This window comes from Neoarius graeffei, chromosome 15, assembly GCF_027579695.1.
Source record: "Neoarius graeffei isolate fNeoGra1 chromosome 15, fNeoGra1.pri, whole genome shotgun sequence".
In the NCBI taxonomy this organism is placed as follows: domain Eukaryota; kingdom Metazoa; phylum Chordata; class Actinopteri; order Siluriformes; family Ariidae; genus Neoarius; species Neoarius graeffei.
This window is the reverse complement of record NC_083583.1, coordinates 52,926,950-52,939,795: the sequence shown is the minus strand read 5'-3', so window position 1 is coordinate 52,939,795 and position 12,846 is coordinate 52,926,950. Positions and strand designations below refer to the sequence as shown.

The window sequence follows — 12,846 nt, the reverse complement described above, 5'->3', positions numbered from 1 at the left end:
AAAAGGACACCTGGTCCATACATATCAACATTCACTGGGTGTCATTTCAACTCATCTCATTATCTCTAGCCGCTTTATCCTGTTCTACAGGGTCGCAGGCAAGCTGGAGCCTATCCCAGCTGACTACGGGCGAAAGGCGGGGTACACCCTGGACAAGTCGCCAGGTCATCACAGGGCTGACACAGACAACCATTCACACTCACATTCACACCTACGGTCAATTTAGAGTCACCAGTTAACCTAACCTGCATGTCTTTGGACTGTGGGGGAAACCGGAGCACCCGGAGGAAACCCACACGGACACGGGGAGAACATGCAAACTCAGCACAGAAAGGCCCTCGCCGGCCACGGGGCTCGAACCCGGACCTTCTTGCTGTGAGGTGACAGCGCTAACCACTACACCACCGTGCTGCCCTCATTTCAACTCTTCATTTATTATGTCACGAAGCATGTGTTGTGTAGGCGTTGGACACATAATAATAACAGAAAGGACAGAAATGAGGGAACTACAAGACTGAAATATTGCTGCATACATCGTTCAAAAGTGAAGAGAGCTCCCGAGCCACAGAGGAGACAGCCGGGATGAGCAGACGCACTTCAGCAGCATTGGAGCGGAGTCGCTCCCTCTGACAGGGACAGATGCAAATCGGTTAGTTAGAAACCAAAGTAGTTTAACCCCAAAAAATTCAGACTCTGTCTGTCCTACATGCGAGCAATGAGAATGTCAACATTTTTTTGTATGAACACATTTCCCCCGATCTATTCTAGGCCAAATTTGTGAAAGCACACTGACTGTGAAAATCTTGCTTAGATTCAGTTGTGAAAGGAAGATTTGTTCGGCCTGCTGCAGCAAGTCCGAGGGAACAGCACACAGGTACTGCTGCAGCTCAGTGAAGGAGGAGTTTCCTTCCACTGTGAGGTAGCGGTCCAGGAGTGTAGCATTACAGACGATATCGGACAGACGCATCCCAGCACCTGCCAGCGACACCTAGAGAACAAGAAGAAACCTTGTGTTTTAAAGGGTTTGTTTAAAGTGCACATCACGGGTAAATTCAGGAGCAAGATCAATGTAATTCTCCTATTTTATATTAAACTTTGGTCAAATATCTGTAACATTCTGCATTCTCTGCAATTTTTTTTTTACCTTGCGCAATACCAGAAAAATTCAGTTGAAATCGAGCCATTTGAGGCGAATTGGTCCGCCTCTGAAAAAACTTGGCATTTGGATTTCCCGGCAAACATTGATTTTCGTGACGCTGCGTGCGGGACGCCTCCCTCTGAATCCTACGTCAGCGCTGGTTTGTTTATGAGAAAACGACCTGGTGGTTTTCTGCAAATTTCTTCAACGTTATCGCGTAATTATTAAAATGGTTAACAGATGTATCGTAGGAGGGTGTAGCAACACCAATCTTGATGGGATTAGTACTCATCGTTTCCCAAAAGACCGGACAATGAGAGAGAAATGGGAGTGCTTGGTCTACACAGGCTGTGCACTGAAACTGTGCAAAGCTCTCTCAGCCTGCTGGCGCTTCCGCAGGTAACGTCACGAATCTGGCTCCAGACTCCCTTGGGATTTTTCCAGACGTGTTCTGTTATTTTATTTTTTTCTGCTGTAGACAGATGGCCTTGTGCAAAATTACCCTTCTGGATGAGTGTGTAAAGGGACATTCTTTCATATAAAAAAAACCCACTAAATCGGTCCAGAATATGCACTTTAAGACTTTGGTAGCCTGACAGTTATGAGATTTGATCTCCCCATGCTATACTTCTTTAGTCACTTTTTGGTTCATATATTTTACCTTTAAAAATGTTTCTATAAATGGGTGCACAAAATTGCACACCCTTACTTCAAAATGATGGAAACAGCACGATGTTTCACACAAGCTTCATTATTTCGGTTTTCATTTTCAGAAATGGATGGATGGATGGATGGATGGATGGAAGGAAGGAAAGAAAGAACGAACAACTTTATTCATCACACACTTGTGAAATTTCTCTCTGCATTTAACCCATCTGAAGCAGTGAACACATACACGCACACACACGTGAGCAATGAGCACACACACATACCCAGAGCAGTGGGCAGCCATGCTAACAGCGCCCGGGGAGCAGTTAGGGGTTAGGTACATACATACATACATACATACATACATACATACACTTTATTTAAAACACGGTAAAATCATCAGTGGTACATACAAACAAAAACAAAAGTTTACATGACACTGGTTTCCATGATTGCCGTGTGTGAGCCCGCTGTCGGGAAATATTTATCAAGACTTTGCTTAAAAATAGAAAGCGAGTTAGCACTTCGCATTTTGCTAGGCAAATTATTCCATATCTTTGCTCCATAATAACTAAAACTATGTTTCCCATAGTTTGTTTTTGGAAGTGGAAGTGTTAACTTCTCATCTCATCTCATTATCTCTAGCCGCTTTATCCTGTCCTACAGGGTTGCAGGCAAGCTGGAGCCTATCCCAGCTGACTACAGGCGAAAGGCGGGGTACACCCTGGACAAGTCGCCAGGTCATCACAGGGCTGACACATAGACACAGACAACCATTCACACTCACATTCACACCTACGGTCAATTTAGAGTCACCAGTTAACCTAACCTGCATGTCTTTGGACTGTGGGGGAAACCGGCGCACCCGGAGGAAACCCACGCGGACACGGGGAGAACATGCAAACTCCGCACACAAAGGCCCTCGCTGGCCACGGGGCTCGAACCCGGACCTTCTTGCTGTGAGGCGACAGCGCTAACCACTACACCACCGTGCCGCCGACGTAAAGTATATGTGCAGATTTAGTGAGGTGCATTTTAATAAACCGACTACAGCATGTCGGCCAGAACGCAAACTTCAGACCTTGCTACTAAACATCTTGTGGTTTAGACTTACTGTAGACTATGTTGTAACAGATTTTGATGGGGAAAATATCAACAAATGAAAACTGAATTTTGTTTTCAGCCCTCAACCCGAGGGCGGGGTGTATATTTTGCACTGAATGGTATAATATTTGTAGAGGCTCTCAGGGGCGTACAATAGAAGTAGAGAACACAGTACAGTATATGGTCTTACCACCTGGAGGCTGAGTTGTGCCCTCAGTAACTGGTCTACAGCTGAAGGAGGAAGGCTGCAGTTGGTCCGCAAAAAGGTCGAGAAAGTCTCATTGGCTCTTAGGTACTCTCCTACTGGTAGATCTTGAACATACAATTTAAGAGAGCGGTCAGGTAAAAGAGAATTCCATTTCATGCCATGCATAATGCTTTCAGTTTTTCAGTTCAGGGAACACAGATTAATAATAACCAGCAATGACTAATCCAGAGAGCAGTTTTGCTCTGGATTTGCACAGAGAACAAACAACTACTGCTACAGCCTTTAAAAGGATCTCAAACTGAAAAGCACTCAACAAGTGTTTAGAAATTATTCTAAAACAGCAGTCCGGCTCCACTCTGCCCTTTTACTTTAATGTGTATTGATTCATTTGTATCTTTTAAAGCATATTAAAACCAGGTCCCACTTGGCCAAGCTTCCTGCCTCTCGCTCAGTCTTTGAACAGCACGCGAGAGCTTCTCTAAGGTTGAGAGGATTGTCTGATTGCCAAGCTTGGTGAGAATGGTCCTTCCATCCACAAACAGTCGAGAAAGTCTGAAAGTGATAGAATATCACTCAAAAAAAATCACCCTGATATGAAGGAAAATGGCAAAGAAATAAATCTGTTAAAGAATACAAATTGAAAAAAAAAATACACTAACAGTGAGTTATTAAAATTTCCCACTTCACCCGGCATCTCCCCTGGAGTTGGGTAATGGAAGCATGGATTGTTGATGTTGCAGATGATGCCCTGAACCCACTCTAGAGTGCCAGCCGATGGGAGAGCTTTGTTGGGGAAGTGACCTGAAACAAGGCATGTGAAATGGTCCTTTCCAGAGTTACTCCTTACTTTCCAGACTGTAAGTCCACTACTACAGTCAGGTACATAAATATTTGGCCATTAACAAAGTTATTGTTATTTTAACCGTCTACTACAGTACTAGTGCATCTCAAAAAATTTGAATACCATGAAAAAGTTCATTTTTTTTCATAATTTAGTTCAAAAAGGTAAACTTTCATATATTCTATATTCAATACATGTAAAGTGAAATATTTAAAGCCTTTTTTGTTTTAATTTTGATGATTATGGCTTATAGCTCATGAAAACCAGAAATCCAGTATCTCAAATTATTAGAATATTCCCCAAGATCGATCAAAAAAGGATTTACAATACAGAAATGTCCAACTTCTGAAAAGTATATTCATTTATACACTCAATACTTGGTTGGGGCTCCTTTACCATGAATTACTGTATCAATGCGGTGTGGCATGGAGGTGATCAGTCTGTGGCACTGCTGAGGTGTTATTGAAGCCCAGGTTGCTTTGATAGTGGCCTTCAGCGTATCTGTATTTTTGGGTCGGGTGTTTCTCATCTTCCTCTTGACAATACTCCATAGATTCTCTACGGGGTTCAGGTCAGGCAAGTTGGCTGGCCAATCAAACACAGTAATATCATGGTCAGCAAACCATTTGGTAGTAGTTTTGGCACTGTGGGTAGGTGCTAAGTCCTACTGGAAAAGGAAATCAGCATCTCCAAAAAGCTTGTCAGCAGATGGAAGCATGAAGTGCTCTAAAATCTCCTGGCAGATGGCTGTGTTGACTTTGGACTTGATAAAATACAGTGGACCAACACCAGCAGATGACATGGCACCGCAAATCATCACAGACTGTGGAAACTTCACACTGGGCTTCAAACACCTTGGATTCTGTGCCTCTCCACTCTTCCTCCAGACTCTAGAACCGTGATTTCCAAATTAAATGCAAAATGTACTTTCATCTGAAAAGAGGACTTTGGACCACTGAGCAACAGTCCATTTCTTTCTCTCCTTAGCCCAGATAAGACACTTCTGACATTGTCTCTGGCTCAGGAGTAGCTTGATATTAGGAATGCGAAAGTTGCATCCCCTTTCTTGAAGATGTCTGTTCGTGATGGGTCTTGATGCACTGACACCAGCCTCAGTCCACTCCTTGTGAAGCTCTCCCAAGTTCTTGAATCAACTTTTCTTGACAATCCTCTCAAGACTGCGGCCATCCCTGTTGCTTGCGTGCCTTTTCCAGCCACCCTTTTCAGCAATGACCTTTTGTGGCTTACCCTCCTTGTGGAGGGCATCAGTGATCATCTTCTGGACAACAGTCAAGTCAGCAGTCTTCCCCATGATTGTGGTTGTGTGTACTGAACTAGACCGAGAGATACACTGTGTTCATGCTGTTTTACTCAAACTCGAAATGAAATATTCTAATATTTTAAGATGGTTTTTTTATGTTTTTGTACTGTATGCCATACTGATTAAAATTAAAATAGAAAAATGTTTGAAACATTTTAGTTTATGTGTAATGAGTCTATAATATATAACATTTTCACTTTCTTAAATAACTGATGGAAAATATTGAACTTTTTCACAATATTCTAATTTTTTGAGATGCACTAGTACCGTATATAGGAGCTCAAAGTGCAGAATTTCACATCAGGTCATATACATGTGAATAATACGGAGGTCATTTTGTGGCTCAAAATACTATACATCTCTGAGCAGAATGGCGGCATATGAAGGAACAAACAGGTCGTAGTGCAAAAGCTGAGTATCCTGAACTACTCCGGCTGTAGCTAATCAGCTTACGTGATTTCAGGAGGCGAGCAGGGATCAAACAAACAAAACCATGGTACTTACACTGGCCGTGCTTGTAGGGAGGGTGAGAGTGACGTACAGCAATGAGGATAAGGAACAGGAAGAGAGGCCAAAACAGCTCTATGATCAGCTGGATCTGTAGAGAAGCTCATTTTTACCATAAAAATGATATGAACTCTATCAGATAACTTGAAGCATGATGATGATGATGATGATGATGGTGTGGTTACCTTGTTCCTCCGCCGGTAGGTGAAGTTCTTCCACAGCAGGAGTAAGAGCTGGGTTCCTATGGCCATGCTGGTATCTAGATGACCACGATGGAAGGGTGGCTACTATAAAAATAGCCGATACCACACAATTAAAACTCATTCTATTCAAAGTGATTTCAAGTACCTGGGGTCAACTGTGCAGGAAAATGGGGGCTACGATAGTGAGGTGAGAAAGAGAGTGCAGGCAGGGTGGAGCAGCTGGAGAAGGATTTTGGGAGTCGTTTGTGATAGGAAAGTCCCAGCAAAAGTGAAAGGTAAGATGTATAAGACAGTAGTGAGACCAGCTGTGATGTATGGATTGGAGACCGTACCCTTAACGAAGAGGCAGGAGGCAAAGTCGGAGGTGGCGGAGTTGAGGATGTTAAGGTTTGCGATGGGAGGTTGGACAGGATAAGGAACGAGCACATCAGAGGGACAGCACATGTGGAGAGCTTGGGAATGAAGCTAAGAGAGATGAGACTGAGATGGTATGGGCACATCCTGAGAAGAGATGCAGAGCATGTTGGAAGGAGATGGAGCTGCCAGGCACATGAAAACGACGAAGGCTAAAGAGGAGATACATAGATGTGGTGAGAGAGGACATGAACATGGCAGGTGTGGTAGAGGAGGATGCTGAAGACCGGGAGCAATGGAGACGAAAGATCCGCTGTGGCGACCCCTAATCGGGAGCAGCCAAAAAGAAGAAGATTCATTCTATTCAAAGAAGATGGAAGTAATCATTGGATAAGCAGTGAAATGTTTAAAGACTCCCCAGTATTAAAATCCTAATTACAGTAATTGGCTTACCGAATTAAGACAAATAAACCTTCTCTGATCTATGTGTATAAAAGCACAGGCATGTTTGGTATACAGGTAAGTAATAATCTTTCTATAAAGGCAAAATTACTATTGTGGTGGTTGTTAAATATAGCCATGTCAGTATACGGATTAAAAAGATTTTTCTTTACTGTATTTAGTGACACAGTGAGGTAATTAGATATAAAGTTTGGGGTCACCCAGACGGTTTTGTGTTTTCCATGAAAAGTCACACTTTTATTTCCCACCATAAGTTGTAAAATGAATAGAAAATATAGTCAAGACATTTTTCTGGCCATTTTGAGCATTTAATCGACCCCACAAATGTGATGCTCCAGAAACTCATCTCATCTCATTATCTGTAGCCGCTTTATCCTGTTCTACAGGGTCGCAGGCAAGCTGGAGCCTATCCCAGCTGACTACGGGCGAAAGGCGGGGTACACCCTGGACAAGTCGCCAGGTCATCACAGGGCTGACACACAGACAACCATTCACACTCACATTCACACCTACGGTCAATTTAGAGTCACCAGTTAACCTAACCTGCATGTCTTTGGACTGTGGGGGAAACCGGAGCACCCGGAGGAAACCCACGCGGACACGGGGAGAACATGCAAACTCCGCACAGAAAGGCCCTCGCCGGCCACGGGGCTCGAACCTGGACCTTCTTGCTGTGAGGCGACAGCGCTAACCACTACACCACCGTGCCGCCCTCCAGAAACTCAGTCTGCTCAAAGGAAGGTCAGTTTTATAGCTTCTCTAAAGAGCTCAACTGTTTTCAGCTGTGCTAACATGATTGTACAAGGGTTTTCTAATCATCCATTAGCCTTCTGAGGCAATGAGCAAACACATTGTACCATTAGAACACTGGAGTGAGAGTTGCTGGAAATGGGCCTCTATACACCTATGGAGATATTGCACCAAAAACCAGCTAGAATAGTCATTTACCACATTAGCAATGTATAGAGTGGATTTCTGATTAGTTTAAAGTGATCTTCATTGAAAAGAACAGTGCTTTTCTTTCAAAAATAAGGACATTTCAGAGTGACCCCAAACTTTTGAACGGTAGTGTAAACAGGAAGAAATGTCAGTTAAGTCTGCATGTTAATACTTCATTTTCAATAAGTGACACTGACGATGTTGTTATTATTATAGTCTGTTCCATCGAGAAATGACCCTCCACTTCCATAATCCGCCCAGTGAACCGGTTAAACAGGTCAGCCAGAGATGCTCAGGCTTGTATTTCACCTTCACATTCACTCTTGCTGTTACAACAACTCGAATGACGCCATTTGTAAAGTTCATGAAGAAATAACTACATCCTGAATTTACCTCTGGTGTCCCAAAGCCTTCTTGTTCTTGCCTGGACAGTGCATTACTCTGCAACACGCCGGTGCTCCATCAGGACATGAAGCCGGTGCCGGTTCGTCAGAACACTTCAGAAAGAACAGAAAGAAGGTGGGCGGGGCTTGTAGGAAAAACATTGCAACCACGTTGAGCTATCAGCCAATCACTTTCCTGTTTGTTTTGCAGCCCCGCCCATCCTGGTTAATGTTTACAACAGCTACCGGCACTTTACGGCAGCCTACGCAGTGCATAACATAGATTTACATAGAAGACTAGGGTGGGGTTTACATTAGACCGTATCAGCGGATCATCAGATTAACGTTTTTAAAAACGATTCGCGTGCACACAGCAAAGCCAATACACGGATACGCTAATCACATGACTAATTCAGCACGTAAGTTGAGAAATGTGTCAGTGCGGCTCATCGCTTCCTCCTCAGCGGCTGCGCTCCAAATCACTCGCCCTGAACAGCGAGTGCCCTCTGGAGGGTGCGCACTCCGGTCCTGCGCAGCTCACAGAGCGCGCGAGTGAAGTGCACGAGCAGTGATTCGGGACTGAGCCGCTGTGCGCAAGTCACTTACCACTTGCAAGTGGAAGGATGGCAAGCCTAAAGACAATCATAACTACACAATGGGCAGTATTTGCATCAGTATTTGCAGTATTTTCATACTTTTATACTCTTTAATGAAAGGTGATACAAGGCGGAAGTCCGCTCCGTTTTTCAGCAGTCGCGTCACATGACCAACGCCAGCGAATCAGGAAGGTGGATGTCACAGTGACGTTGTCCAATGACGACGTCAGCTAGAGCTCAGCACAGCGTATCTGCGTATCTCAATGTTTACACAGCACCGGACCAGACACGATCTGGATTGAATACGTGGACCCTGGCGGATTCCCGTTTCCAGGCGGTTTAATGTAAACGGACAGTGCATCCGCGAAGAAAACGAGACAGATACGGTCTAATGTAAACTTGGCCTAGATTCCTCACCGCACAGGGCGGCCATCTTACCACAGACAAGGGGTATGAAGACTTACGCAAGCACAGCACTCACATTATATCATCTCATCTCATTATCTCTAGCCGCTTTATCCTGTTCTACAGGGTCGCAGGCAAGCTGGAGCCTATCCCAGCTGACTACGGGCGAAAGGCGGGGTACACCCTGGACAAGTCGCCAGGTCATCACAGGGCTGACACATAGACACAGACAACCATTCACACTCACATTCACACCTGCGCTCAATTTAGAGTCACCAGTTAACCTAACCTGCATGTCTTTGGACTGTGGGGGAAACCGGAGCACCCGGAGGAAACCCACGCGGACACGGGGAGAACATGCAAACTCCACACAGAAAGGCCCTCGCCGGCCACTCACATTATGATTTACAGGAAATCAAAGTACTGACTTTGATGACAAGATGATGTGTGTGTGTGTTTTAATTGTAGATGTTTATATCAGTATGTTTAGTTTTATTTTAACTGCACATTGGAGCCTAGTCAAATGAAATTTCAATCTTCTGTGCTAACATATATTGACTTTGACATGATAATCAGCTTTGAATGTTCTTTTTGTAAATGTAAAGATATCTTTTTATCCTTGGAAGTATAACCACGTGATTAATTAAATGCTTTTTTTGTCACAAACTACCGTGAGTCGCTGTCACTGTTTCATACTATTACTTACTCGGGCAGTGCATTTGTTATTATGCTGTGATGTGAGTTTGCATTTGTTATTATGCTGTGATGTGAGTTTGCATTTGTTATTATGCTGTGATGTGAGTTTGCATTTGTTATTATGCTGTGATGTGAGTTTGCATTTGTTATTATGCTGTGATGTGAGTTTGCATTTGTTATTATGCTGTGATGTGAGTTTGCATTTGTTATTATGCTGTGATGTGAGTTTGCATTTGTTATTATGCTGTGATGTGAGTTTGCATTTGTTATTATGCTGTGATGTGAGTTTACGGCAGCACGGTGGTGTAGTGGTTAGCACTGTCGCCTCACAGCAAGAAGGTCCTGGGTTCGAGCCCCGGGGCCAGCGAGGGCCTTTCTGTGTGGAGTTTGCATGTTCTCCCCGTGTCCGCATGGGTTTCCTCCGGGTGCTCCGGTTTCCCCCACAGTCCAAAGGCATGCAGGTTAGGTTAACTGGTGACTCTAAATTGACCGTAGGTGTGAATGTGAGTGTGAATGGTTGTCTGTGTCTGTGTGTCAGCCCTGTGATGACCTGGCGACTTGTCCAGGGTGTACCCCGCCTTTCGCCCGTAGCCAGCTGGGATAGGCTCCAGCTCGCCTGCGACCCTGTAGAAGGATAAAGCGGCTAGAGATCATGAGATGAGATGAGATGTGAGTTTACATTTGTTATTATGCTATGCTGTGAGTGCATTAGGTTTTTGAGGTGGATGAAGTATTTCTGAAGTTTCAGAAGTGAGTAAGCTGTTTATTTAACTTTAGCTTCCCCTACGGCCCTATCACATGTAAAAATATTTTCACTAAAGATTGGAAATAAATTGTATGGTTATTTGTCCTAAGGCCGCAGTTATCCATAAGTATGCAGTGTTGGGCTTCTCACAGCAGAGGAATTTCAGCATGCATCCTGTCTTACAGTCTGTAGTAGACCGAAATATTTTCGCCAAGCTATGTATATTTTTTTAAAACATAAAATGATTATTCATCATTAATATCATAAATACATACTTCCATTTGTTTTTTTATATAACAAACCAAACCGTTTGAATATCGATTGAAATTTGAGGAAGTTACGGTCATCTGAAAAGTACATATCGCTACCAACACAATGTAATGGGTAAGCCAGCTGTCTGAGGTTAGATGGCCGCCATGTGCGGACGTTCCACTTCATTGACGGGCAACGGGGACGAGGCATCTCGTCATAGACATCCTAAAGGCCCGGTCCCACTGGCCGATGGACACAAAACGTATGCAAAAAGGACACAGCGGATGAGCAAAATTTCGGAGGTGGCTCTATCCGTTTTCATCCGCTCCAGAAATGGACAAAATTGGCGAAAATTTGCGAAAATAGAACGGAAAAGAACGGACGTGGGTAGTATATAGCGGGGATGTTAAACGCATGTTCATAGGAAGCCTAGCAGATGAAAGCGGATGGAAGTGGATGACAGCTCCGAAGGGGTTACCGGTGATAACTGAGAAGCGGACGCATAGCAGAAAGAGCGGATGCATAGTGGATGAAGGGGATGCATCACGTACGCCTAACGGAAACAAAGGGGATGTTGCGCGGATGTATATCGGATGCAGACCGTTCACTGCGCATGCGGGGGGTATGAATTGCGTCTGCTCCGCGGATATAAAGGGATGCAGCACGCACGCCGTCAGCATAAAGCGGAAAGACGTGCTGGCGGCTACATCGAGAGATCCAGATGATTTTCTCCCCCTTTTTATACAAAATATCGATTGTCCGCTAGGTGTCCTTCTACATACTCTAGACATACTCCAGACATCCTAAATATACGAGATACATCCCAGATATAAACGCTTTGTCCGTTTTGAATACTTTATATACGAGATGCATACGCTTACATCCTTTCTATTTCCGTGCTACTAACGATGAATAGACGTTTCATGTACCTTATCTTTCCTCCCTCTTTCCGTTTTCAGCTGCAGCGGATGTGAGTTGCGAGGATGCCCAGAGGATGCAGAGAGGATACAGCAGACGTTTAACGGATGATAACGGACATAGAACGTTTGTTGCTCGTATATGTCGCGGATTTACATCGTACACGGCGGAAAGTTCATCCGTTCTAAAAGTTTTGTGCAGCTCAAAACTTTTTGCGCGGATGAAATCACAGTGGACGGATGCTCGATGGATAGAGCGTATGAAGCACGTATGCAATGAGTACACAACGGATGCATAGCGTTTTCCAACGGATGGCAAAGATTTTTTTACGTTTTACATCCTCTTTGCATCCGTAAGTGCAGTGGGACCGGGCCTTTATACGTAGACGGAGAGTTGGCTGTTCTGACGCGAGAAATACGGTCGCCATCTTGGAGTGGTGAGAAAGCGCGAGATATCAAGGTACCGTCTATTAGTCTAGGGGGATTCAGTTTGCCCCTTTATCCATTAAAGAAATTAAATTTGGAGTGTTTTTAAATAATAACAAAATTGAATATGGTATTAATAATTTACTACTTTTAGGTAAACATTTTATTCACAAATGTCGTTTTTTTTAAACTAAACCTTATGTTACACACTGGAAGAATGACCTCAAGCTTTTTGCCAAATCTCTAAAGTTAGTTGAAAATAAGGATGTTGGTTATTTTATATCTTTTTTGGATAACTTTGATTTACTCCATTAACATATGTAAAGATAGTTAAGTAACCCCTTTCTTGTTCATATTTTTTACTTTATTGCTATGTGTGTGTTTTACTATTTTGATGTTTTTGGATCTGTATATATATGGTGCTCTATTTGTTTGTATTTTGAATGTTTTGGGAAATAATAAAAAAAAAAAGTTCCGTCTATTACTGCACGACTGAAGAAGAAGACAAGAGACAAGCTGCCAGGCTGGTGCTCAGCGTACTCCTGCTCAAACGAGCGAACCGTTTCAAACAGAAGCAGGGGGATTACTTTTCACAAGTAAGATTTAACATTACCGTACTATTTGTTGTTTTTTTTTTTAAAATAGTATATTACCAGATCTGAGAAGGAGCTAAGAGACTTAAATCGTCATCAGGTAGTGGT

General features: G+C 43.5%; 1 protein-coding gene across 2 annotated transcripts in view; it reads right to left on the bottom strand.

Moving 5' to 3' along the window:
* abca7 (ATP-binding cassette, sub-family A (ABC1), member 7) overlaps positions 1-8,572 on the bottom strand; it is an 89,922-nt gene extending 81,350 nt beyond the window's left edge. The window contains exons 1-9 of one of the 2 annotated variants that reach the window (XM_060941607.1): positions 8,119-8,572; positions 6,303-6,536; positions 5,953-6,054; positions 5,765-5,858; positions 3,758-3,899; positions 3,523-3,650; positions 3,081-3,202; positions 794-988; positions 534-626 (exon numbers count right to left, since the gene is read on the bottom strand). In XM_060941607.1, coding sequence (XP_060797590.1) covers positions 534-626; positions 794-988; positions 3,081-3,202; positions 3,523-3,650; positions 3,758-3,899; positions 5,765-5,858; positions 5,953-6,018 — 840 coding nt within the window. In that variant the 5' untranslated portion in view covers positions 6,019-6,054; positions 6,303-6,536; positions 8,119-8,572. The remainder of the gene's footprint in view (positions 1-533; positions 627-793; positions 989-3,080; positions 3,203-3,522; positions 3,651-3,757; positions 3,900-5,764; positions 5,859-5,952; positions 6,055-6,302; positions 6,537-8,118) is intronic. The other variant, XM_060941606.1, reaches the window with a different exon arrangement.
* Between the last annotated feature and the right edge of the window lie 4,274 nt (positions 8,573-12,846).